The 24943-nt window shown below is 40.2% G+C and overlaps 1 protein-coding gene across 4 annotated transcripts in view; it reads left to right on the top strand.

Moving 5' to 3' along the window:
- The first annotated feature begins 1501 nt into the window (after positions 1 to 1501).
- Positions 1502 to 24943, top strand: part of DGUOK (deoxyguanosine kinase) — a 34779-nt gene continuing 11337 nt past the window's right edge. For 3 of the 4 annotated variants that reach the window (XM_045828567.1, XM_045828566.1, XM_045828565.1), the window contains exons 1-2: positions 1502 to 1683; positions 15551 to 15663. In XM_045828567.1, the coding sequence (XP_045684523.1) occupies positions 1542 to 1683; positions 15551 to 15663 (255 nt within the window). In that variant the 5' untranslated portion in view covers positions 1502 to 1541. The remainder of the gene's footprint in view (positions 1684 to 15550; positions 15664 to 24943) is intronic. The other variant, XM_045828569.1, reaches the window with a different exon arrangement.

Below are 24943 nucleotides of genomic sequence, written 5' to 3'. Positions count from 1 at the left end.
TACATGCTCTTTTCTTCACTACATACTATACGTCACTAAAGTTTTTAAAAAATAGTAACTGAGGAGCGGGGTAGTTCCCTGTCTGCTCATAAATCTGCTGACAACTTCCTCATTTAACCTTCAGAGAGACCCCGAGGGCAATGAAGCAGCGAAAACATGGGGGCCCGGAGAACCTCTCAAATTTTTTTGGATGAATATTTTCCAAGTCTGGGTTTACATAGGTAAAAAAATGTAAGTAGTAATTTTACACAGAGGTGGCTGTGGGAGGAGGGGTGGGGAATGGGACAGACTTCAGCACTCCACCCAGGTTATCCTAAATAAATTTACAATCTATTTTTAAAATAACGTTTTTAATATATAAATGTCACTTCAACCATTCATATAAACATCAATATAGGAAAAAGGAGTTGATTCCCAGGTTGTGCTTGCTATGCAAACAGCTTCAAGACAGGTGTCCGGGCTACTGACCTCTCCCCACCCCTTTGCACCCAGGTCGCTGTTTCCTAAAAACCCCCACCTCAAAGTGGTGCCTGAATACGGGTTTGCCTGTTGCCTCTAGTGGTTTTAGCGTGAAAGGTGTACGCACCCCCTGACAACATGTCATCAATCTGAGGTCGTTGAGACATTTGAGTGCGGCAGGACAAAGCCAATCAGGGCCTCACCCAATGGCAGCAGCTCAGAACTAGCCCTGCTCCTCTGCAGAGCAGTTGTCCACCGACAGCAGGACACCAGTTTTATACACCAGCTTGTTAGTTTCTCTCTACCCAGACTCTTCCTTTCACAAATCCCGTTCAGAATCCCCACCACTTCACACCCTCCCCACTCCTCACCCCCGCTGTTGTTCACGCCCACAGAACCCAATTTATCAAGTTTAAACCAGTCCCAGTCACATCCGAGCCTCCACCCACTTTATTCTAATGGAATTTTTGGCTACTGTGCAAATCGGTTGAGCGAACTTTTATTTATTCATTCAAGAGACAAAGTAGGAGGTGGGATGTAATCGAATTCTTTTTTTGCTATATTAAATAATGTGCCAGCACTGTGCTGCTGCGTTGCAGGGAATGGGAAAAAGTTAATCTGTGTAATTTATCACTTTGCATCATTTTCCTACTTAAAATAGTCCAATTTAATAAATACCAGATAACAAACACCTGGGGGGGAAGCTTGTTTGAAATTACAATCATTTTGATTTGTCTTTACTTATGAGAATTACGCAAAGGTGATGGAATTATTATAATTCTTTTGAAATGTTATTTTCCAGTGAGCAAATACACAAGGTTACGCAAGGTTAATCACACCCTTGCAAGTCCAGTTATCAGCAAACTTTCCCCTCATCCCAAACTAGACTCTCACAACGCTTCTCTACCAACAACACGAGAACAAAGAGGTCCCTTTGGCCCCACCTTCTCGGTCAGATCAACCCCACCCACTTCCTGCCTGACGATCTCTTGACGTCAGAGGTGCGCCAATGCGCGTTGGGAGCAGTAGCAGAAGCGGAAGTGGTTTGGGCGGAAGGGCTGGTTGCGCGGTTCCTGGGTAGCATGGTCTCAGGCAGGCTGTTTGTAAGGCTGCTGCGCGCGCTATGCAGTTCCAGGTCTCAGACCTCCCTCGAGGGCGTGCCCTTCCTCAGGGGCCTGCACGCGGGCCGCGAGCCCCGAAGGCTCTCCATCGAAGGCAACATTGGTAAGGGCCGGAAAGGGGCTGCCAAGCCTTGGCCTCCGCTGAGCAGGTGTCTGAGAGGTTGGGAAACGGAGCTGGGCCCGAAACCCCTCCCCTCTCCCTTCCTCCTTACCTCCCCACCACCCGGTCTAATGCAGCGGGGCTGCCAGTCCTGAGCTGCCAGGGCCATTCTCCTGCCAAAATGCCCGGTGTATCTCTGTCTCTTTGACATTTAGAACGTCCTTCTTCAATACTGCTCCACAGAGACATAAAAGCCACGCAGTTTGTAGACAGGACAAGAGTTCAACTAGCTTGTAGGAATAGAGCTAAACGAAAGCGACAAGAAGCTCGAAGTAGTTTCTTTGTTATCAGATTTAGGCAAAAGACAAAAACAAAAGAAGGCCTATTTAAAATGGGTCTTCAGATAAGGAGTAATTTCTTAGTGCAGTTGTGTGCCATGCAATATTTGGGGCACATGCTAAAAAAATCATTGTGTGTAACTGGGTGTCCTGTATTTTATCTGGCCACTCGACCCTAGAGAGTTCTTAGCCTTCAGTCATTCAGGCACCACTTTCACTATTTTTGCCATGTTTCTGTTAGTCCCACTGTAAATTATTAACGTTTTTCTTAAACTCACTTTTTAACCTTAAAAACATGTATTAAGTTAAAGACGGTTACAAGAGCACATAGAAACTCAGTATCTTAAAAAGTAGTTAAAAACTGAATGAAAGGAAAACATTTTGGTTTAATGTTACTAAATTCTGACTTAATACTTTTACCTGCGAACTTACTGAGATCTAGAAGAGGATTAGCAGTATTCAGTGTGGAAGGCATGCTAGCAGGAAACTGAGAATTTCTCTGTTTATTCATTCATCAAATAACCCTTTGAGCCACGTCTACATGCCAGCACCATTGTTGGCCCTGAGGATACAACAGTGAACAAAACAAACATCTGTTCTCATGGAACTTAAGTAGGCTGAGACTGATAACAACATAAATTAAGCAAAGTAAACCATATATTAGGTAGTCATGAGTGTGATGAAGAAAATTCAGGGATTGGGAAAGTTGTAATTTTAAGTAAGGTAATCAAGACAGTCAAGACTTCGAAGGTGACATTTGAGCAAAACTCGGAAGAAGGTGAGGGAGTGAACCACGTGGATAACTGGGAGGAGAATCTTCCAGGCAGAGAGAGGACCAAGTGCAAAGGCCCTGAGATGGAAAGTGTGTTCAGGGAACAGGAGAGACACCATGGTGGCTGGAGTGCAGTAAGCAAGAGGGAGAGTGGGAGGAGGGAAGGTCAGGAGGGAAGGGGTGGCCATACTGGATATAGGCTTTGCAGTGCTTGATGTGTTTTTATGCTGAGGAAGATGGGAAGGATAGTCAAGTGATGTGATTTGACTTGTTATAAAAAGATCAGTCTGGCAGATATGTTGAAGGTAGAAAGTATCAGGAGGTTATTGAAATGGTGAGTTTCAGTGAGTTGGACCAGGGTGGTAATAGAAGAGGTGGTGAGAAGTGATTGGGTTCTAGTTCCGTTTTAAGGTAGGGCTAACTAGATTTGTTAACAGATGGATATAGAATGAGATAAAGAGAGGGTTCAGTGGTGACTAATCATTTTGGCCTGAGTAGCTTGAAAAATGGATTTTCTTCAGTGGAGGAAAATAGGAAGAACAGATTTGAGGCAGGGAGTGGTTTCAAGATTTTGTTTTTAGGCATGTCGGGTTTTTATATGGTTGTTAGATATCTAAGTGGAGTTGTTGAATAGGCAGTTGGATATGTGAGCCCGGAGTTCAGAGTCTCCCCAGACTGGAGTTGTAAATATGGTATGTATTTACATCCAGAAGGACCAAGCCCTGGGTACGGAAATGCTAAAGAGATTGGGGAGATGGGAAGGAACCAGCAAAATGGACTGAGAAGGAATCCAGCCACTGAAAAAAACAAAAGAGAATGATATCCTGGAAGCCAACTGAACCTGTTTGAGGGAGGGAATCTTCAACTGTGATACTCTCTTAATGGAGCTCTTTGATGAACTTGAACAATTTTTAGGAGCAATAAAGGTGAAAGTCTGATTGGCATAGGTTCGAGGAGAATGGGAAGTAAGGAATTGGAAGCAGCGGGTCATACAGCTGTTTGGAAGCTTTCTCTTTTTTTAAGATTTTATTTATTTTTAGGGAGGGAAGGGAGGGAGAGAGAGAGGGGGAGGGAGAGAGAGAGGGGGAGGGAGAGAGAGAGAGAGAAACATCAATGTGTGGTTGCTGGGGGTTATGGCCTGCAACCCAGGAATGTACCCTGGCTGGGAATCGAACCTGGGACACTTTGGTTCCCAGCCCGAGCTCAATCCACTGAGCTACGCCAGCCAGGGCTTGGAAGCTTTCTTAGAAAGGAAAAACATGGGTGGTAACTGAAATGGGACGAGCGTTTCAGGTCTTTTTTTTTTTCTTTTTGTAAAAGAAATTATATCATATTTGTAAGCTGGTGGAAATGGCCTGGTAGAAAGGGAGAAAATGGAGAAACAGGAGAGAGGATAGGATTGCTAGAGTGATGTTAGTAAGCAAGAAGGAATGGAATCTACAGACCAAGCGGAGCAAGGTTGGTTTTAGCTGGAGGCACAGTTCATTTCTAATAATGGAGAGCATGGCAAATAAGTGAGTACTGACTTTAGATGTAGTGGGAACTTATGGAAGGTCACTTGGTTGTGTATGTTTTCTCAGGAAAAGGGAAAAGAGTGCATGTGTGGAGCGTGGAAAGACATGGAATATCCAGTGAGTGAAAGGGGGAAATATAGAATTACTGGGCAGCACTAAGGACCCATTTGGACTTTGTAGTCCAGAATTTAAAGTGGGACCAGTCAACTTGGCACTGTGTGTTTCTCCAGCCAGATCAGAAACATTGAGAGAAATGAGAAGGGAGGGTTCTGCTACCTACCTGATGGTGTTATCAAGGATTTTCTGTGCCGTACTTTGAGAAATATGCCCTCAAAGGAAGCTCTACCTTAGAGCTCAGAGAGGAACAAAGTACTTTAAAAATAAGGGTTTTGGACAGGCCATCAGGTGAGGTGTGAGCTGCCTGTCCCAATTTTCCTGACCTTTGCTTCTTAACATTCCCGGACTTCTATGCTTCTTCCTTGCTTTCTCATGCAACCAAGGCTCACTGAGTGTGTCCTATGAAGGGGAACTCATGTGTGATACAACTCCTGTCCTTTAAGGAGCTCACAGCCAAGTGAAAGAAGCCAACCTCTAAACGTGATTCATATACCATGTGATGAGTGCCATGTTTGGGCATGGAAACTTGGAGTCTCAGGGGTAGGGATTCCCAAGGGGGAAAAGAGGAAGGGTGTTCCAAACATAGGAAATAACCTTTGCCAAAGCAAAGCCTGAAGAAACATGCAGTTTTAATAACACAGAAGTAGCTGGATGGGCCTGGAGTTTAAAGGGCCTGTGAGAGGATGCCAGAACAAGAGGGTAGAAGGGTTGGATTTGCCAGATGTTGAACTTGTGGGCTGTGCAAGGAGTTTTTGCCTGTAGGCAATGAGAGGCTGCTGAAGACTTCAAGCCAGTATGTACTATGACTAGATCAATTTTAAAAAGAAAATTGGCTAGAATGAGCAAATAGGAAGAAAGGTCCATGAAGCTGGCACTTTCTTTGCATGTCTTGTTTGCTGTAGTTCCCATATTGCCTTGCATGCAATTGGTTGAATGATTAAATAAAAACAGTTTCAAGTAAATAGACTAATTTTGTGGCTCTTATAGTAGTTGGAGGGAGGAGAGATGCCGGCCTGCACAGAGGAATGGAGAGGCAGAGAAGTAAGTGCTGGTTTGAGAGAGATTTTGAAGTAGGATTGATAAGCCTTGGTAGCCACTTGAAGGTGAGGGATAAGGAAGCATAGAAGATGGCAATGAGGTTTATACTTTAGACACTGACTTTGAAAACTGAGGATGGGAGTAAGAGAAGAAATCTGGGGAGGTAAGAGAGATATACAGGGTCCAGCAAAAATAGTGCCCCGTGTTTTATTACAAACTCTTTTATTACAAAGTCATAAGCATGTAATTCTGTAACATAACAATATCACACTCAGTCACACCATATGACATTTTAGGTGAAATGTTCAAATTGCTGTCCATCTCATGCGAGACATTCACGTACGCTACCAACCACACTCAAGCAAGCCTTACTTCTGAACCCTGTATTTTATATGAGATGCCTCTGAGACATACAGAGATAGGTGTTCTGAGGTAGGTTAGAATATATATGTGCCTGGAGTCAGGAGAGTTGGAAGCTGAGATTTCATACATGGAAGTTGTTGACCTTGGGGTCATTGTTGAAGCCTTGGAAGTGAATGCAGTTGCCCAAGGAGAGTGACTAATGAGAAGTGGACTGGGATTCTTTAATCTGGCTTGCTCTCTATTTCCTGTTACTTCTCATCACCCCACACACTCTGATGACTCTCCTCAGACAAAATTAGTCACTGCCTCCTCTGTATGCTCTCATAACATTTTGTGCCCACAACTGCTGCAGCACTTGAGTTCTGTTGAGATTGTTTGCAACATTTAACATCTTCCCTGGTCTGGCCACTTAGTCTCTTGTTCATCTTTCTGTCACCAGAACCTGCCCCCCTTCCTGACCCATTATACTCATTCAGTGTTTACCAGATACTTGAATCCTATGCTGTGATACCCATATGGAAGTTAATCATTGATACCCACAAAGGAAATATATTTTAAACTGATAGTATAATCAAATGAGTTATTTGGTTCTCTAATCACAGGTGGCATCATTAAACAAATCAGAATGAGAATACCCATTCAGGAAACCTGAACAGAGCAAGGTGAGCCCCTGTCCTGAGGTTAGATATCTTTAGAGTGGCTTTTTAAAAGATTATTTATTTATTTATTTATTTATTTATTTATTTATTTTTAGAGAGAGGAGAAGGGAGGAAGAAAGAGGGAGAGAAACATCCATCGGTTGCCTCTTCCACCCCCAACTGGGGACCTGGTCCGAAACCCAGACATGCACCCTGACTGGGAATCCAACCGGCAGCCTTTCAGGTCCTAGGCCACACCAGCCAGGGCTGGAGTGGCTTTTCTTGTATTGTAGGTATACTTCTCTACATCTTGCTGTTTTGACCCTGCAGATGTAGATAGCAGCATGTGTAAAGGAAATGGGTCAGTGAAGTAACAACTAATGGCATCCAGCATGAGTTGTGAAGCCAAAGGCCTGTGTGGTTGTAAGTGAAAAGCTTTATACCTAGACTTCCTTAAGATCTAAAAAATAAAATACCTAGCCTATCTTTTTAAAGTATATTCTTCACTAAAGTATAAAATTACCTTCCAAATCCAGTTATTTTATTGTTACAAATCTAAATTGAAGATAGGAGTGTTCTTTGAAATATTGTCAGTGAGTCATCTCAGACTATTCTTTGATTTGAAAGACCCCACCAGGAAAGAGGAAGCTGTTTTGTACTTTTGCAGTCTAGAGACTGGGACATAAAACAGTGGAGAGTTTCTCTATAACATGTGTCCTCTGGCATTCAAGGTTAGTGATTTAAGATCATTAATATGCATCTTTAACTTGTATTGAATATAGACAATTGGGCAGAGAATCCTGGCAGGGGAGACCTATTTAATCCAAACGTTAAGAATTGGAGTCTGCTTCTGTGATTTAACTCGTTCCATGCATCCATCTCCATTCTTTGTACCTGGCTAGACACTCAGGGTGTAAAGAGAATAAAGTCAGTCTGTGTCTTCAAAAGTGAGCTTCCAGTCTAGCTGGAGAGAGTGATGAGTCAACAATTACAGTGTAAAACCTTGGTAAACTAGAGCAGGCAGTAATTAACTTGGCCCAGAGATGAAGGAGGTGCAGATAGTTGGAGAAGGCAACAGTGAAAGGATGAATCAGCTAGTGGACAGAGTAGGGGAGGAGGGCATTCCAGATCAGGAACGGTTTCAGGGAGAATGGATGAGTTTGGGATGTACTTGGAAGCGGTGAGAAACTTTTTTGTTTGTTTTGTTTTGTTTTTTGGTAAACATAGTTTCCCATGAAAAAGAATCAGGGCAAAAATGTACTAAATTTCGTTTCAGCTGCTGCATGATTTTCTAAAGTTTTCCCAGAATGGCTACTGTGTCAGAGCCTATGTGATCCTGGGTACTTAGATTCAGGACTGAAGTGTAAGTCCCTAAAGGGCAGGATCTCATCCTAGTCCATCATTTTAGCTGTAGTACCTACCACTTGGTAGCTACATTTATTGATTGAATGACAGAGTGAATAAATGCAGCATCAAATGAAGTTCCTGAAATAAAGTCTTTAATTTTCTTTGAAGAATTTTTGTTTAAAGATAGACTGCAAAATTTATATTTGTGGCCATTGGTTGTTTTTTGTTTGTTTATTTATTTTTTTTTTTATAAAGTTTCAGAAATGGATTGGAATGTTCAGAAAAAATGGATTGGAATGTTTCAGAAAAATGTTTGGAATAAATAGATCTCCGCCAGGATTCTCTGCCCAATTGTTTATACTCAAAAAAAGTTAAAGATACGTATTAGTGATCTTAAACCACTAACCTTGAATGCCAGAGGACACATGTTACAGGAAAACTCTCCACTGCTTTATGTCCCAGTCTCTAGACTGCAAAATTTATATTTATGGCCATTGGTTTGTTTGTTTGTTTGTTTTGTATAAAGTTTCAGAAATGGATTTTTCCTATGTTTTTCATTTTGTTTTAGAGAAGAAAATGCTTGGAAGTGATATATTTAAGAGGCTCCCCCTGAGATATAGCTGTATTACATTTAAAGTAATAGATTATTTGGGGTGTTAACATCCAATACTGTCTTACTACTAGATTTTAGCATAATGTTGTTATAGCAGGTGTTGTAGTGCATAGAAGAATTTCTGGGAGGAAGAAACCATGACTTAGGAATAAGATAAACATTAACAATGGAACTCTTTGGTCCAGCAGGTGGAATGACAATTCCAGTGCTGATAAAAATCAACATGTTGAAGTAATGTACTCTCAAAACATAGCTCCCACCCCTTTTTCAAGTCATGGCACATTAAGTAAGGTACAAGGATAGCCAAGACCCCAAGGGAAGGTTTGATGCTGAGATCTGTTACCTCCAAAATTTTATGGTATTAAAAAGTTTAGTGAAAGGTAACAGTCAAGCTGGGACATAACTAAATTGTGATAATGATATCATAAGAAGCCAGTGCTCTGCATAGAGACCAAACGAAGAATTTGTCGATTTGTCCGGTGTGACACAGAGAGGAGTGGCTTCCAGTGGACGTGAGTGTTTTGGTCACGAGGAGGAGGGCAGTGTAGCAGTGGAGAGCCAGCCAGCACCACCAGAAACACCTCTGGGGAAGTCCCTGGGAACACTTTAGAAACATTTATATTTAAAAATCAAAACCCAAGCAGGAAGAAAAAGCTATTATGATGAGGTATCACAGCACTAAAAAAAGTTGTGCTGTGTCTGGTTTTAATATAAACATATAACTTCGAATTTTTTTTTAATTATTATTTCATCTTACCTGGCTGGCATAGCTCGGTGGATTGAGCGCGGGCTGCAAACCAAAGTGTCGCAGGTTTGATTCCCAGTCAGGGTACATGTCTGGGTTGCAGGCCATGACCCCCAGCAACTGCACATTGATGTTTCTCTCTCTCTCTCTCTCTCTCTCTCTCTCTCTCTCTCCCCCCCCCCTTCCTTCCCTCTCTAAAAAATAAATAAATAAAATCTTTTTTTTTATAAAAATAAAAAAATAAAAATAAAAATTATTATTTCATACGTGTGGATGGTGCCTGGCACAACCGAGTTCCATTGCAATGCAGTTGAAGACATTCTGCGCTGCGGTAAATGACTCAGGTTCTCCAAGCCCCACAGCAACATGGATGGCACAGCTCTTGGGACCTCCCACCACCACTTACTGCCATCCTTTGCTGAAGCCATCTTCTGATTACTAAGCTTGCTTCCAGGAGCTTCGGAATGGGGAAGGGATGCAGGGTGAAGGTGTGATTGTTCCAGTCATTGGAACTGTGTATATCCCATTACATCTTATTTGTTGGCATTCTGGGTTTTGTGTGATTAAATGGCATGAGTCAGTTTCTGAGAGTTCTGACTGCTCTTAAATGAACTAATAGTGTCTGATCTCAGAGGTAAAGTTGGCACTCCCTAACCCACAGGTCCCTTGCCGTATGTGGTAATTTCTACAGTAATTGTTTTCCTTTTTTTAATGGTTGTGTACATGTCTTTTTTTTTAATTGATTTTAGAGAGAGAGAGTGAATAAGAAACATTGATTTGTTGTTCTACTTATTTATGCATTTATTGGTTGCTTCTTGTATGTGCCCTGTCCAGGGATCGAACACGCACCTTGGCTGATGACGCTCCAACTAACTGAGCAACCTGGCCAGGGCCATAATTGATTTTAATTTTTAAAAATTTTAAATAATTTTAAGTTATTCAGCATCACTCTGATAACAATTACCTTCATCTTTTCATAGTAATTAAAATAGCTTTTCAGCTGATAGCAGGGCACATGTTTTAGACTTAAATCAACAACATGCATTCTAAATATTGACCATCTTTGCCAGATATTTTAAACTAGTGACTACTCAGGCTGGACAAGTACCTGATAATATACAAACTCAACCAACTTGTAATTCCTGACACTCTGTTAGATACTCAATGACAAGCACAGAGGGTTTTATTTAGCAGTTTAGTATGTAATTTTAGAATTTATATTTTTTATGAACTACCTCTGTTGATTTTGATCAGATAGTTCTGGATAGCATTCTCAAAAATAAGCATCGAACCGGCCAGATGGCTCAGTTGGTTGGAGCCTTGCCCTGTCCACTAAAAGTCTGTGGGTTCGATCGCCTGTCGGGGCACGTACAGGAGGCAGCCAGTCGATGTTTTTCTCTCACATAGATCTCTTGTCTGTCTATTCCTTCCTCTCTCTAAAATCAATGAACACATCCTCAGGTGAGGATTAAGTTTAAAAAATAATAAAAATAAATGTGTATCAGGAGCACTTGGGTCATACTTTAAAACTGCATTCTGGGGGCCCAACCCCAGAAATTGAGAACCTTTTAGGAAACCAAAACTGAGATGAATGAAATAATCAAAACAATTAAATGCTAAACAAATTATAGGTAGTTAATAAATGTATCTTGTTTGGTTCAACTGCCCAGTGTGGTAGAAATTTGGTGTGAATTAGAGAAGTCCTGAACTTACGGAAGAAGTGAGATCTTGGGCTTGATAGGGGAGAGGATTTAGACACAGGCCTAGAGGAGCAGGGAAAGACATTTAGTCACTGAAGTGTGGGAAGAGCAGAGGCTGAGCACATGTGCAAAGGCACTCAAAAGTTTGGTGGAGTGGGAGTGGGAGATGAGCATGACTGTACAAAATGCATAGATTCACGTTGTTTGTTCTTAGCCTGTGAGTTCAGAGAGGAGTTGGAGTGGTGTGTGATAAATGTCACTTACTGGGTGTGTGGGTTCTTTTCCTGAGACAACTCTTCACTCCTGATCAGCAGCCGTGAGTGGCTGATAAAATTGACTGGAAGCGTGCCTTCCTCTCTTCTCTTGGTTCTGTTGGGTTGGCCAAAAAGTCCATATGGTTTTTTCCATAAAGTAAAAGACACATTCTTCATTTTCACCAATAATTTTATTGATCTGGATATTTTGAGTATGTCAGCTATCTCCTGCATGGTAGAACATTGATTGTTCTCAATTACTGTCTAAATTTGATCTCTCTCAACTTCAGTTGGTCTGCCTGACTGTGGAGTATCATCAGTGAGAAACCTCCAGCATGAAACTTTGCAAACCATTTTTAAGTATATTTTATTGATTATGCTATTACAGTTATCCCAATTTTTTAACCCTTTTATACCCCCTCTGCCCTGCACTTCCCCTACCTTATAGCATTCCCCTCCCCTTAGTTCATGTCCACGGGTCGTACATACAACTTCTTTGACTTCTCTATTTCCTGTACTGTTCTTAACTTCCCCCTATTTTATGCCTACCATCTATGTTTCTTATTCCCTGTATCATTTTGCCCCCATTCTCCCCCTCCCCACTGATAACCCTCCATGTGATCTCCATTTCTGTGATCCTGTTCCTGTTCTAGTTGTTTGCTCAGTTTTTGTTTTTTAGGTTCAGTTGTTGATAGTTATGAGTTTGTTGTCATTTTACTGTTCAGAGTTTGACACGTTCGATGTCACAGCACCTTCTCCATAAACTGCACAAATCTTTTGTTTCACTTGTGTTTTTACCTTTCTTTAAATAACAAAGCATAATATGCCAAAAATATTGCTTATTTTCTTCCATCTTCAGTATTAAAATGCTACACAAAAATTCAATGATTTTGATACTTTTTAAAATTTTTTTAAGATTTTATTTTTAGAGAGGGAAGGGAGGGGGGAGGGGGAGAGAGAGAGAGAGAGAGAGAGAGAGAGAGAGAGAAGAGAGAGAGAGAGAGAGAGAGAGAGAGAGAGAGAGAGAGAGAAACATCAGTGTGCAGTTGCTGGGAGCCGTGGCCTGCAACCCAGGCATGTGTCCTGACTGGGAATTGAACCTGCGATGCTTTGGTTTGCAGCCCGCGCTCAATCTACTGAGCTACACCAGCCAGGGCAGATTTTGATACTTTTTTTTTTTTAAGATTTCATTTATTTATTTTTAGAGAGGGAAGGGAGGGAGACAGAGAGAGAGAAACATCAATGTGTGGTTGCTGGGGGTCATGGCCCGCAACCCAGGCATGTACCCCGACCGGGGATCGAACCTGCGACACTCTGGTTCGCAGCCCGCGCTCAATCCACTGAGCTATGCCAGCCAGGGCATATTTTGATACTTTTTTTTAAAAATGCAAGCTGATATGCCAGGTGTCACAATAAAATTTAACAAAATTGTTTCAAATGAAATTAAAGACTGCTGAGTGCTACTAGAGCCATCTTATGGAAAAAAACAACAAATGAACTTTTTGGCCAACCCAATATTTGGATTTATTTTAAGAGTAGAACATACATAAGAAAAATCAACTCCAGTAGAGGAGATTAGATTGAGTTCCAAAAGCACTCTTAGGGTTTATTTTATTTAAAAAAAAATTAAATTTTTTTAGAAGGGAAAAAGAGAAACATTGACGAGAGAGAGAAACCAGTCGCCTCTCGTACACACCCCAACTGTAGGGAGGTACCAAATCTGCAACCCAGGTTTGAGCCCTTACTGGGAATTGAACTGGTGACTTTTCGCTTTGCGGGATAAAGCCCAACTAACTGAGCCACACTGATCAGGGCATCCTTAAGGGTTATTTTTTATATTTAACAAAGGTACGTTTCAGAGGGAACTAAAATTAATAATGTATTAAATGTTTTATTTATTCAGTCAGGTCATTGGGCTGGGCTTTGGTTCCTGCCCTGGAAGACCCCTGTCTTGTACCTGGAGAAATACAATTACAATGGCAGTGATGGAGTCTTACCCAGAATGCCAGTCCAAACATGAAGGAGGATTAGCTAATTGAATAGAGGTATCAGGGTCTGGAAAGGCTTCACATAGAGGGTACATCTAAGCAGGTTCTTTTTTTTTTTTTTTATTCTCACCCAAGAACATTTTTTTCATTGTTTTTTTTTTTAGAGAGAGAGAGAGGAAGGGAGAAAGAAATATCAATGCTAGAGAGAAGCATCAATTGGTTGCCTCCCATATACGTACGTGCCCAGACTGGGGATCTTATGTGCTCATAGACCGGAGCCCGGGAATCCTAAGTGCTGGACCGGGGATCTCCCATGCACAGAACAATGAGTGAACCTGCAGCCTAGGTATGTGCCCTGACTGGGAATAGAACCCAGCAACCTTTTGGTTATGGGATGATGCTCCAACCAACCGAGCCGTACCAGCCAGGGCCTAAGCAGATTCTTGAAGATTGAATTGGAGTTGGCTGAGGAAAGTGTACCAGGAAATGGTAAAGTGTATGAAGTCACATTTGCAGCAGAAAACATGGCATGATTGGAGTTGGAAGGAGTTTGGTCCAGAAGGAGCTCAGGATACCTGAAATGAAGCTGAGGCCGGAGAGGTATATGCAGGGGCTACATCATAACATCTTGGGCCATGTTAAAGGGTTGGGTTTTGTTATGAAAGCAATGCAGAACTGTCAGAGAGTTTTAAGCAATGTTTTGTGTTCATTGTGGCTGCAGTATTAATGATGGTTTGAAGAGGGCAAGGGCAGAATTGGAGAGGCAAGAGATGTTGAAGGGCTGGTCTCGAACAGGCGGTGGGAATAGAGAGAAAAGGATAGATGGGGGGGATTTAAAAGGCAGGTACCAAAGCACTTGGTGGCCACTTGAGGTTTGGCAGAGAAGGAAGTTCTGACGGTGAGTGGATGGTGGGATATGGAAAAGAAAACAGCTTGGTGGGGAAGATGGTGAGTTCATTTAAGGAATATATTGACTTTGAGGTATTTGGGGGACACCAAAGTGAGATGTCAAGAGGACTCTTGGAGGGTGAAATCTGGAGCTCAGGGAGGTATGGACTACACAATGGTGTAAATGGGAAAGGATGACTTGACTGTTGTAGTCCTAGGTTGATTTAATCTCCAAAGTATTTCTCAAAGCATCTGCTATCTTCTACACCTCTGCCTTCACCTTGGTTCAAGCTACTGTTGTCTTCTAACTGGTCTGCCTACTTCTGTAGCAGTCCATTCTTACGTAGCTGACAGAGTGATCTTTTAAAAATGAGATAGAAATTTGTCATTTCCCTACGTAAAACCCATCACCACTGACTTCTCATTGCCCTTCCAGTAGATTCAGACTTCCTCCCATGGCCACAAGGCCCTTCACAACTCACCCTGGCTGCCTGCCTGCCTCTCCACACACACCTTGAGTCACACTTCTCCCTCACTTGCCCACACTGTAGTTGCACTGGCTTCTTCAAGGCCACATGTAGACTTCTATGTCTTATGGTGTGCCTACTTCTTTATCTTTTCCCTTCTTTGTTCATGCTGCTGTCTGTGCCTGGATTGCTGTCCCCTATCCCTTAGCCTGGCTAACTCATTTTTCAGATTTTACTTCAGGTATTTTTCAGAGGAGCCTTCCCTGACCTCCTGAGCTGTATTAGAGCCATCCTGCATTTTTCTTTTCTAGCACTTAACACAATATGTTACAAGTTTCTTCTGTGTTTGTTTAGTATCTCAATACAAGCTATGAGGGCAAAGTTGATCCTGTGTTTATCATTACACCCCCAGGGTCAGACAGTCCTGAGCATTTGGTCAGATTGTTGAATGAATGGGAGTCATGATCTATTGTGAAAAAATTTCAGTTTTTACACCATCACATAATAAATAGGATTGTGATTCAAGCTTTACAACATATGTAGCTGATTTCATCTACTTTTCATACTCTATTACATTTTTTAAAAATATTCTTGTTATCCAAGGCCATTTTTGTCATTGCTTTTAGAGAGAGAGGAAGGGTGAGAGAAGCATCGATGTGTGAGAGAAACACTGATTGGCTGCCTTGTTGTCTGCACCCCAGCCTGCAGTCTGGGTGTGTGCCCTGACCAGGAGTCAAGCCTGAGACCTTCTGGTCTGTGAGGTGATGCTCCAGCCAACTGATCCACACCAGCCAGGGCTGGACTATTACATTTTTAACTACTATTAAATACTCTTTGCCTCTAGGAGTTTGGGACATTAAAATTTCAGGTCAAATCTTAGGGGTATTTTTCCTCCCTGTTGCCTACATTCACTAGGGTGACTCCGGGTAGCATGGCCTGACCCATTGTCAGTCGGACAGTGGATATGGCTGCTGCTGAGTTTTGAAATTGTAAAAACTGATCGTTGTTCCCTTGAGTTGGGCAGGATAGCCCCTTTTCCTTCAGCCCTGATTTGGGAAATGTCCCAATACATGCTGTTTGCCTTGCAGCCGTGGGAAAGTCTACCTTTGTGAAGTTACTCGAGAAAACTTACCCAGAGTGGCACGTAGCTACAGAACCTGTAGCAACATGGCAGAACGTCCAGGCTGCTGGCACACAAAAAGTAAGTTTTCAGTTGTGGTGGGTACTTGGCAGGCATGCGTGAGTAAACTAATTGTAATAATCTAATTTGCTCTGAGGGGGTGAAGTAGCCCAGTTTAGTCTCCTTTTTAAAATACCTTCATTCCAGCATGCAGACCACGTATGCAAGAGAGATTATGACTTGTTTGAATATGTTTGGTTTTCTTTTTTGTGGTTATTACATGTCTACATAAGTGACTGCTTCTGTTCTGTGTGGTTTCCCAAAGCATGTCCAGCCATTCTGGCTTTAAGGTTTAATTTTGTCATTCCTACCCTTAAGTATTTTACTGAGGCTCACCAGCAAAATTAACAGTTAATTAAAGTGATTTTAACTATTTATGAAGTCTTAAAAATTGGAAAGGACCTTAGAGAGCATTTTGTCACACTTCGAGTCAATGCAGATATAACTAACATTTATAAAGCACGTACTCTGTACCAGGTACTATACTGTGCCAAGCACCGTACATTTCATTTATACGTCATGGCTTAGACCTTCATTGCAGGTCTGCTGCTTTGGGAAAGGCCGTAGGGTTGGTTTCAACACCAGCCACATCAGTATGAGTAAGGAAATACCAGTCTGGACATGAACCTTAGAGGTAGCTGAGGGAGTGGTAGCACCATGCCTCAGTTGCCACAGGCTCCTCCTCTAGTGAATGGGAACATTCACTGAGTGGCTCATTCTGGTTTTTAACAACTAACTGTTAGAAAGTTCTTGTATGAACCACTTTGCATACCTGTGACTGACTTTGAGTCATTGGTTCAAGTTTTGCTTCTTAAGCCTCCTAACTTTTCCACGTGGCAACTCTTCACATAGTTAGTTGAAGGCAGTGATTTGCCTCCTCTTTTCCCCCCTCAAGTCTTCTTTCTTTCAAGGCAAACACCATGTTCCTCCAGATTATTCCTTATTCTGAAGTCACTTTGTTTAGGTGATGAGCTCCAGTTTGTTAGGTTTCCACTAAAAGTCCACACATTGTTTGATACTCTTTCCTTTAAGAGATGAACCTTAATTCTCTCCTTTAGTGTGGGCCGGACTTAGTAACTTGCTTCTAATGACTAGAATGTGGCATGAATAACAGAGTGTGACTCTCTGCATAGACCAGAAGAGACATTGCATCTTTAGTCTTGTTCTCTCCTGATCACTTTTGGCTCTGGGGATGCCAGCTACTATGTGATGAAGCATCCCCTCCAGCGAAGAGGCCCACACAGCAAATATCCAAGTCCTATGTGTTGTCATCACATAGCTGACAACAGCTGCGTGAGTGAGTCTTCTTGGAAGTGGATCCTTTTCCCTGTCAGGTCTTCCGATGGCTGTACCCTCAGCCAACATCCTGACTGCAACCTCATGAGAAACCCTAGGCAGAACTGCCCAGCTAAGCTGGGTCCCAAATTCCCTGCCTATAGAAACTGAGATAATGAGTGTTTTCAAGCCACTAAATTTTGGCACAACTTGTTATGCAGCAACAGATACCTAATACTCCCATAATCCCATTATCCAGAGGTAAAATTAACATTTTGTCCTTTTAAGATCTTTTCCTATAGAGAAAAAAATACATATTTACATACACTTATATAAATGTATAAAACTACTCTCTTTAATCAAAAATTGTGATTGTCACCTGCATATCACTATATACAAGGTCATCCTTTCATAGTAATGTCAGTTTAATGGTGGCAGTATACTACATAATATGATATACTCTCAGTTATCTGGTCTTTTTTTTAATATTTAGTTTTTTAATTTCTCCCTATGACAAATAATGTTATAATAGTTAATATTCTTGTAACTACATTTTTAAAAAAGATTTTATATATTTCTTTTTAGAGAGAGGGAAGAGAGGGAAAGAAACATCAATATGTGGTTGTGCCTCATGTGTCCCCCACCAAGGACCTGGCCCACAAGCCTGGCATGTACCCTGACTGGGAATCAAACTGGTGACCCTTTGGTTTGCAGGCCAGCACTCAGTCCACTGAGCCACATCAGCCAGGGTTATTTACTTGTCCCAGTACTCTTCTTGTTTAGTTTATGCCTTAGTCATTATACATTTTGTTGTTACTGTGGCTGCAGTCTTTTTTCCCATCATCTTTTTCAATCTGGTTATTGCTATTTATTTTTTTGAATTAGTTAAATTTGGGGGGGTGATATTGATAAAATAGGTTTTAAGTGTACATTTCCGCAATATATAATCTGTACATTCATTGTGTGTCTACCACCTAATCATCTTCTGTCACCATGTATTTGGCCACCTTTACCTTTTACTACCCCACTTCACTTCCCTCTGGTAACCACCATACTGTTGTCTGTGTCTGTGAGTTTCAGTTTTATATCCCACATGTGAGTGGACTCATGTGGTTCTTAGCTTTCTCTGACTCGCTTATTTCACTTAGCATAATATTCTCAAGTTCCATCCATGTTGCAAATAGCAGTATTTCATCTTTTCTTACGGCTGAGTAGTATTCCATAGTATATACGTACCACATCTCTATCCAGTCTTCTACTGAAAGTCCTCTACTGAAGGACTTTTATTGAGTCCCCTACTGAAGAACACTCTCCATGTCTTGACTACTGTGAATGATGCTGCGGTGAACATAGGGGTGCATATATCTTTTAGAATAAATGTTTTTGAGTTTTTCTAGTAGGTGTCCAGAAGAGGGATTGCCAGGTTATATAACTCTATTATTAGTTTTTTCAGGGACACAGTAGTGTTTTCCGTAGTGAATGAGGGCTCCTTTTTCTCCCACAACCTCTCCAACACTTGTCATTACCTGTCCTGTTGATAACAGTCATTCTGACAAGTGTGAGGTGGTATCTCATTGTAGTTTTCATTTGCATTTCCCTAATAGCTAGTGAAATTCAGCATCTTTTCACATACCTGTTGGTCATTTGTATGTCTTCTTGGGAAAAGTATCTGTTTAGATCTTCTGCCCTAATCTAATTTTTTAATTAGATTGTTTGCTTGGTTTGGAGTGGTATGAGTTCTTTATGTATTTAGGATATTAACCTCTTGTCAGAGCTATTGCTTGCAAATATCTTCCCCCATTTGGTTGGTTACTTTTTTTGTTTTGTTATGGGTTTCTTTTGCTGCGTAAAGCTTTTTAGTTTGATACAGTCCCATTCATTTATTTTTGCCTTTACTTCCCTTGCTTTTGCAGTCAGGTTCATAAAATCCTCTCTTAGGATCAAGGTTCATAAGTTTAGTACCTATGTCTTCTATGTAATTTATTGTTTCACATTTTATATTTAGGTCCTGGGTCCATTTTGAATAAGTTTTTGTACATGGATACTAGCTGTAGTCTATCTAGTTTTATTCTTTTGCATGTGGCTTTCCAATTTTCCCAGCACCATTTATTGAAGAGGCTTTATTTTCTCCACTGTGTGTTTTTGGCTCCTTTGTCAAAAATTATCTGCCCCTATACATGTGGTTTTGTTTCTGCTGCATTCCTATTTACTAACAATGAAATTTCAGAAAGAGAAATGAAAAACACAATTCCTTTTGCAATTGCAACAAAAGGAATAAAATACCTAGGAATAAACAAAGGATGTGAAGGACCCATATAATGAAAACTGTAAATCACTTTTATTAAAAGAGATTGAAAAAGACACAATGAAATGGAAAGATACTCCATGTTCATGGATTGGAATAATCAACATAGTTAAAATGCCCATGTTACCCAAAGCAATGTACAGATTTAATGCAATCCCCATCAAAATCCCAATGACATTTATTTTTTAAAAAAATTTTAAAGCATCAGGTTTATATTGAATCACAAAAGATCCCAAATTGCCAAAGTAATCCTCAGAAAAAACAAAGCTGGAGGCTTCACACTACTTGCCTTCAAATTATACTACAGAGAAACAATAATCAAAACAGCATGGTATTGGCAGAAAATCATACAGACTAATGGAACAGGATTATTGTTATGTTAAAGGAAAGCAGTCAATTGTATTTGTGTAACAATTCTCATGTCAGTTTTTTTTTGCTCTATTTGCTTACCTCTTCTATAATTTCTAATCATTTGCAAAAGTTTTCCAAAGCCGTCTCATTTCCATTTTCTTGTTTTCCTTCATTGGGTAGAAGCTCCAGAACAATGTTAAATAATAGCAGCTATGATAGTCACTCTTATTTTGTTCTATCTTTAGTCCAACTACCTATACTGTATCAATGTTACATTCTAGGATTGTTACTCATTTCAATAGACCACATGGAGGAGGATTTTTCTATTACTAGGATATTAACTTTTTTTTATCAGAATCAGATGTTGAATTTTCATCATAAGCCTTTTTAGCATCTAGCAAGATAACCATGGGGTTTTTCTTAACTCTCTTAGTCATAGATTTGATAATGGTGCCATTTTCACATTTCTAGAATGAACTCTTTTGGTCTTAGTGTACTGTTCCATTAATTTACTAATATGTTGCTGGGAATTTTGCATATGTATTTGTAAGTTTAATTGGTATTACTATTTGTGTGTACAGTTTTTGACAGGTTTTACCATCAGGGTCATGAAAATAGTTGAGAAGTTTTGCGTCATTTTTAGCATAGGAATTATCTAGTCCTTGAAGGTATGCCAGAAATCATTTTTTAAATGCCATGAATTCAGTGTTGTTTGGAGGAAATGGTTATTGGACAACGGTTTATTTCTCAATTCATAGCTTTTTTTTTAAATCTTCTTGAGTCAATTTTGCTTTCTTAGAAAACTCGCCTTGTATTGAAATTTTCACACTTAATCAAGTAAAATTAGTAGGTTTTCTTTAATACTTTAAACTCAGCCAGAGTTATTTTTGTCTCATGCTGCTTATTTGAATATTTTGAGGAGGGATAGATTTGATAGATTGTCTATTTGACATTTTTAAAAGGGAACTAATTAATGGATTTTATTTTTAATTCTATGGGGGCTTGCATTATTTCTGCCTTTATTCATTTCTTTCCCAGAATTTCTTTGCATTTTTAAAGATCTTAGGTTTGAATGATTAATTTGTGTACTTTTTCCTTTTTTCTGCCTTAATAATAAAATCAATTGCAACTGGAAATTTTTTTCATGGGATAAGCTTTGTTCATATCTTCTAGGTTTTGACATCCAAGTGAAATTTCCAAAGAGTTTATAATTTTAGTTTTAATGTATTCTTTGCCCTAGAATTATGTTTAAAATATTTTACATTCTCTGAGTAGATTTTGTGTGAGTATTACTTTGCCATTCTAATTTTGTTATGGTTAGACAATGTGGCTTATATAGTTTCTAACTGAGATAACTTACTAAGACTTTCTTCATGGCTTATGTATGATCAGTTTTTCAAATGATCAATTTTGGTAAATGTGCCATGTGTTATGTAGAATATATATTACTTGTAAGGTATGGAGTTTGATATGAGATATTTTATAAATTCTAAGATGCCATTTATCATAAGACACAATGAATTTAATAACCCTTCTATGGAATAATTAAAATATGTGTGTTAAGTGTAATTTAGTGAACATTGTAAGATATATCCCAGTTTGAGATATGTGCAAAAAGATGATTTAGAATTTTATTCTCCAAGTTCTCATTTCTGGGGTCTACTTTTTATTTTAAAATCTGAGAGAAATGTGTTAAAGTTTTGTGTTTTTATTGTGTTTTGTTTATTTTTCCTTATATTTTTAATTGTCTTTGCTCTATATTGATAACATTTCAATGCTTTAATACTCCGTATAAAAAGGTTCATAACTTATTTGTGGAGTCTGTTGGTTTATTAGTATTTAAAAAAACTCTCCTAGCAGTTAATGCCTTTTTTTAAATACAGTTTTGCCACATCTGCCTTCTTTTTATTTGTATCTATTGGGTTGGCCAAAAGCCCACTTAATTTTTTCCATAAGATAAATGACACATTTTTTCATTTTCACCAATAACTTTATTGATTTGGACATTTTGAGTATGTTAGCTATCTCCCACTGTTGGCTTCTAGTGGGTAGAAGCCAGGAGTGCGCTAAACATCTTCCAATGCATAAGACACCCCAACAGCAAAGAATTATTTAACCAAAACGGCAGTAGTACAAGAAACTTCGAAAATCACTTTTGACACATTCTGTCAATCACAGCACCTTCTCCATACACTGCACAAGTCTTTTAGTCTTTTGTTGCATTTCAGTTGCATTTTTTACCTTTCTTGAAATAATAAAGCATAAATTGCCGAAAATGTTGCGCATGTTCTTCCATCTTCAATATTAAAATGATTGTATGAAAATTCATCAGTTTTGTTACATTTTTTAAAAATGCACAGTGAAGCCCTGGCTGGTGTGGCTCAGTGGATTGAGTGCCGGCCTTCGAAACCAAGGGGTCGCCAATTCGCTTCCTAGTCAGGGCACATGCCTGGGTTGCAGCCAAGTCCTTAGTGGGGGGGTGCATGAGAGGCAACCACACATTGATGTTTCTCTCTCTCTCTCTTCCTCCCTTCCTCTCTCTGTAAAAATAAATAAATAAAATATTTTTTAAAAATGCACACTGAGGGGAAAGAGGGGGAAGAGGGAAGTCAAGGAGCCAGTATAAAGGACCCATGGACAAAAACAACAGGGTGGGGGGAGTATTGAATGTAGGAGGTGGGGTGGTGGGTGGGGCAGGGGAGAGTAATGGGGGAAAAACAGGGACAACTGTAATTAAACAACAAAAAATTTTTTAATAAAATAAAAAACATTTAAATAAACACACACCGATATGACAGCTATTACACTAGAATCTAACAGAACTGTTTCAAGTGAAGTTAAAGACACATTAAGCACCAGTAGAGCCATTGTACGGAAAAAACTAAACTAACTTTTTGGACAACCCAATACTTACTTAGTGGATTTTTCTGTCCCTTTGTCTTCAACCAATTTGTCATCTTGTTTTAGGATTTTTTAAGTTTAGGTGTTTCTTTTGTGAACAGGAGTTTTAGTTTTTATTCAGCCTTAGAGTTTTCCTTCCCTGGGAGTTTTTCTCTTTTATTATGATTATGTTTATTTATTCCTGCCACCTTATTTTGTGCTTCCATCTCCATCTTTTTCTTTTTGCTATATTTGAAGTTTTCTTTCATTTTCCTCCCCTTCGTTCATATAGGAAATTTACTGTGTTTTGTTTGTTTGTTTTTAATCCTCAACTGAGAATAGATTTTAGAAAGAGAGAGAGAAACATCGATGTGAGATAGAATCAGGTCAGTTGCCATTGCACCCCAGCCTGGGATCAAACCCACAACCAAGGCTTGTGCCCTGACTGGAAATCGAACCAGCGACCTTTCAGTTCATGGGACAGCACCCAACCCACTGAGCCACACCAGTCAGTAAAGAAAGTAAAAGAAACACCAACCCTATCACTATATTACAGTACATACCAGATCTTCTGACTTGCATGTCTTTTCATTTCTTTCATAATTTTTTCCTTTTTCCTCTTAGTTTAGGGAGAATTTCTTCTTTAAAAAATTCTGATATACTTTTTTAAGATTTTATTTATTTTTAGGGAGGGGAAGGGAGGGAGAAAGAGAGGGAGAGAAACATCATTGTGTGATTGCCTCTCACACACCCCCCACTGAGGACCTGGCCTGCAACCCAGGCATGTGGCTCGACTAGGAATTGAACTGGTGACCCTTTGCAGGGTGGCACTCAATCCACTGAGCCACACCAGCCAGGGCTAGGGAGAATTTCTTAAGCTGATTCTGTGTATGATATTCAGTCATTAGGTTTACTGCAATGTACAGTCTAGTTACTGTCTTCATTGTATGTTTTGTTTTAGCAAATCTATTTTTTCTCCTCTAAGAATGTTCTTTTCATATTGCTCCTTTTTTTATGACTGCCTGCTTTTATCAATGTGGCACTCTTTTGAATCTCAATGAGATTCTTCTGTTTTTTTTCCTGTTCCTGGCAACAGCTGTCTCCTAAGAGGCTGCTTGTTTTGAGCACGCAGATTGGTCCTATCCTTTTGAATTGCTGAATATTTTTATGTCCAATGATTATTCCTCTATTTGTTTATATGTTGGAAGTCATGTTTGCATTTGTTCTATAGCTGAGATGTTTCTTTCAGAAATTGTGTAGACCCTTGTGCAGTTTTTTTGTTCTGGAACAGTCTTTTTTTGGTAGCCCAGAGCCTGATGGTGGAATAGCAACCACCCAGTCATCCTAGTACGTCTGTCAGCGCAGAGCCCCAGTCATTCAGTGGGCTGGCACGCAGTGTCAGAACTGTGCCACACAGCAGTCTAGTGACATCAGAGACTCCAGGTGATTCAGATTTGCCCCCCTGCTTCTGCCTCCAGCTCCTAGCTGGGGACTGTTTATGGGACTGGTGTGTGTTTGTGGTTTGTGGAATCGGAAAGAGGGAAATCATTTTGTGACCCACGCTGCTCCACCTGTATTGCTCCTGCTGAGGCCTTCCAAAGGGCGGGACCCTTCTTTGGAATGTAATGGTGGTGTTTAGCCAAACTGCATTACTTGTTATCTAACCTTGTTTCCCTCCTGTATCTTTGTCCCTACCTGAAATTTCCATCTGAAAATTTTACATATCAGCCCTGGCTGGTGTGGCTCAGTGTACTGAGTGCCAGCCTATGTACCAAAGGGTCACCAGTTCAATTCCCAATCAGGGCACATGCCTGGATTACCGGCCAGGTGCCCAGTGGGGGCGAGCAAGGGGCAACTACACATGGATGTTTCTCTCCCTGTCTTTCTCCTTTCCTTCCTCTCTCTATGAAAATAAATAAATAAGATATTTTTTAAAACTTTTTCACATATCATTCCACATAGCTTAATGCCACTTTTTTTTCCAGAAACTTCCTCAGATTCCTTCCATCATAAATGATCAACTCTTTATCACACGTTCTTCCTTATATCCTGGCTCTTTATATCCTTGCCTCACCCCCTTTCCTTTTGCATTGTGAGCTCCTTGAGTTTTGGAACCTGTCTTGCTCACCTTTATAGAGAAAAATAGTAGAATGAAGAAGTTAGAGGAAGCCAGGGTTGAGTACCCATTTAGTATCTACTCACCATGAGACCTTGGGCAAGAAAGTTACTTAACCTTTCTGAGTGGATTTTCTCCTCAAGAAAATGAACGTAACAATCTTACCTACCTCATGAAGCTCATAAAAGATTAAATGAGATAACATAGCATAGTGAACATTGAAATAAATCTTAGTAGATTTATTTCTACTTGTAGCACCTAGCTCACGTAGTGCCTCATTCACATAGGCCTCCAGTTAATGGTGACTACGTGAGTGCAGATCCAGAGTATTTTCTGCAAAACTCACCTTTGTGCTGAGTCAGTGGTGGAGCCCA

The sequence above is a fragment of the Phyllostomus hastatus genome, unplaced genomic scaffold (assembly GCF_019186645.2).
Source record: "Phyllostomus hastatus isolate PE091 unplaced genomic scaffold, TTU_PhHast_1.1 phas_scaffold_78, whole genome shotgun sequence".
In the NCBI taxonomy this organism is placed as follows: domain Eukaryota; kingdom Metazoa; phylum Chordata; class Mammalia; order Chiroptera; family Phyllostomidae; genus Phyllostomus; species Phyllostomus hastatus.
This window is presented reverse-complemented; position numbering and strand designations above follow the sequence as displayed.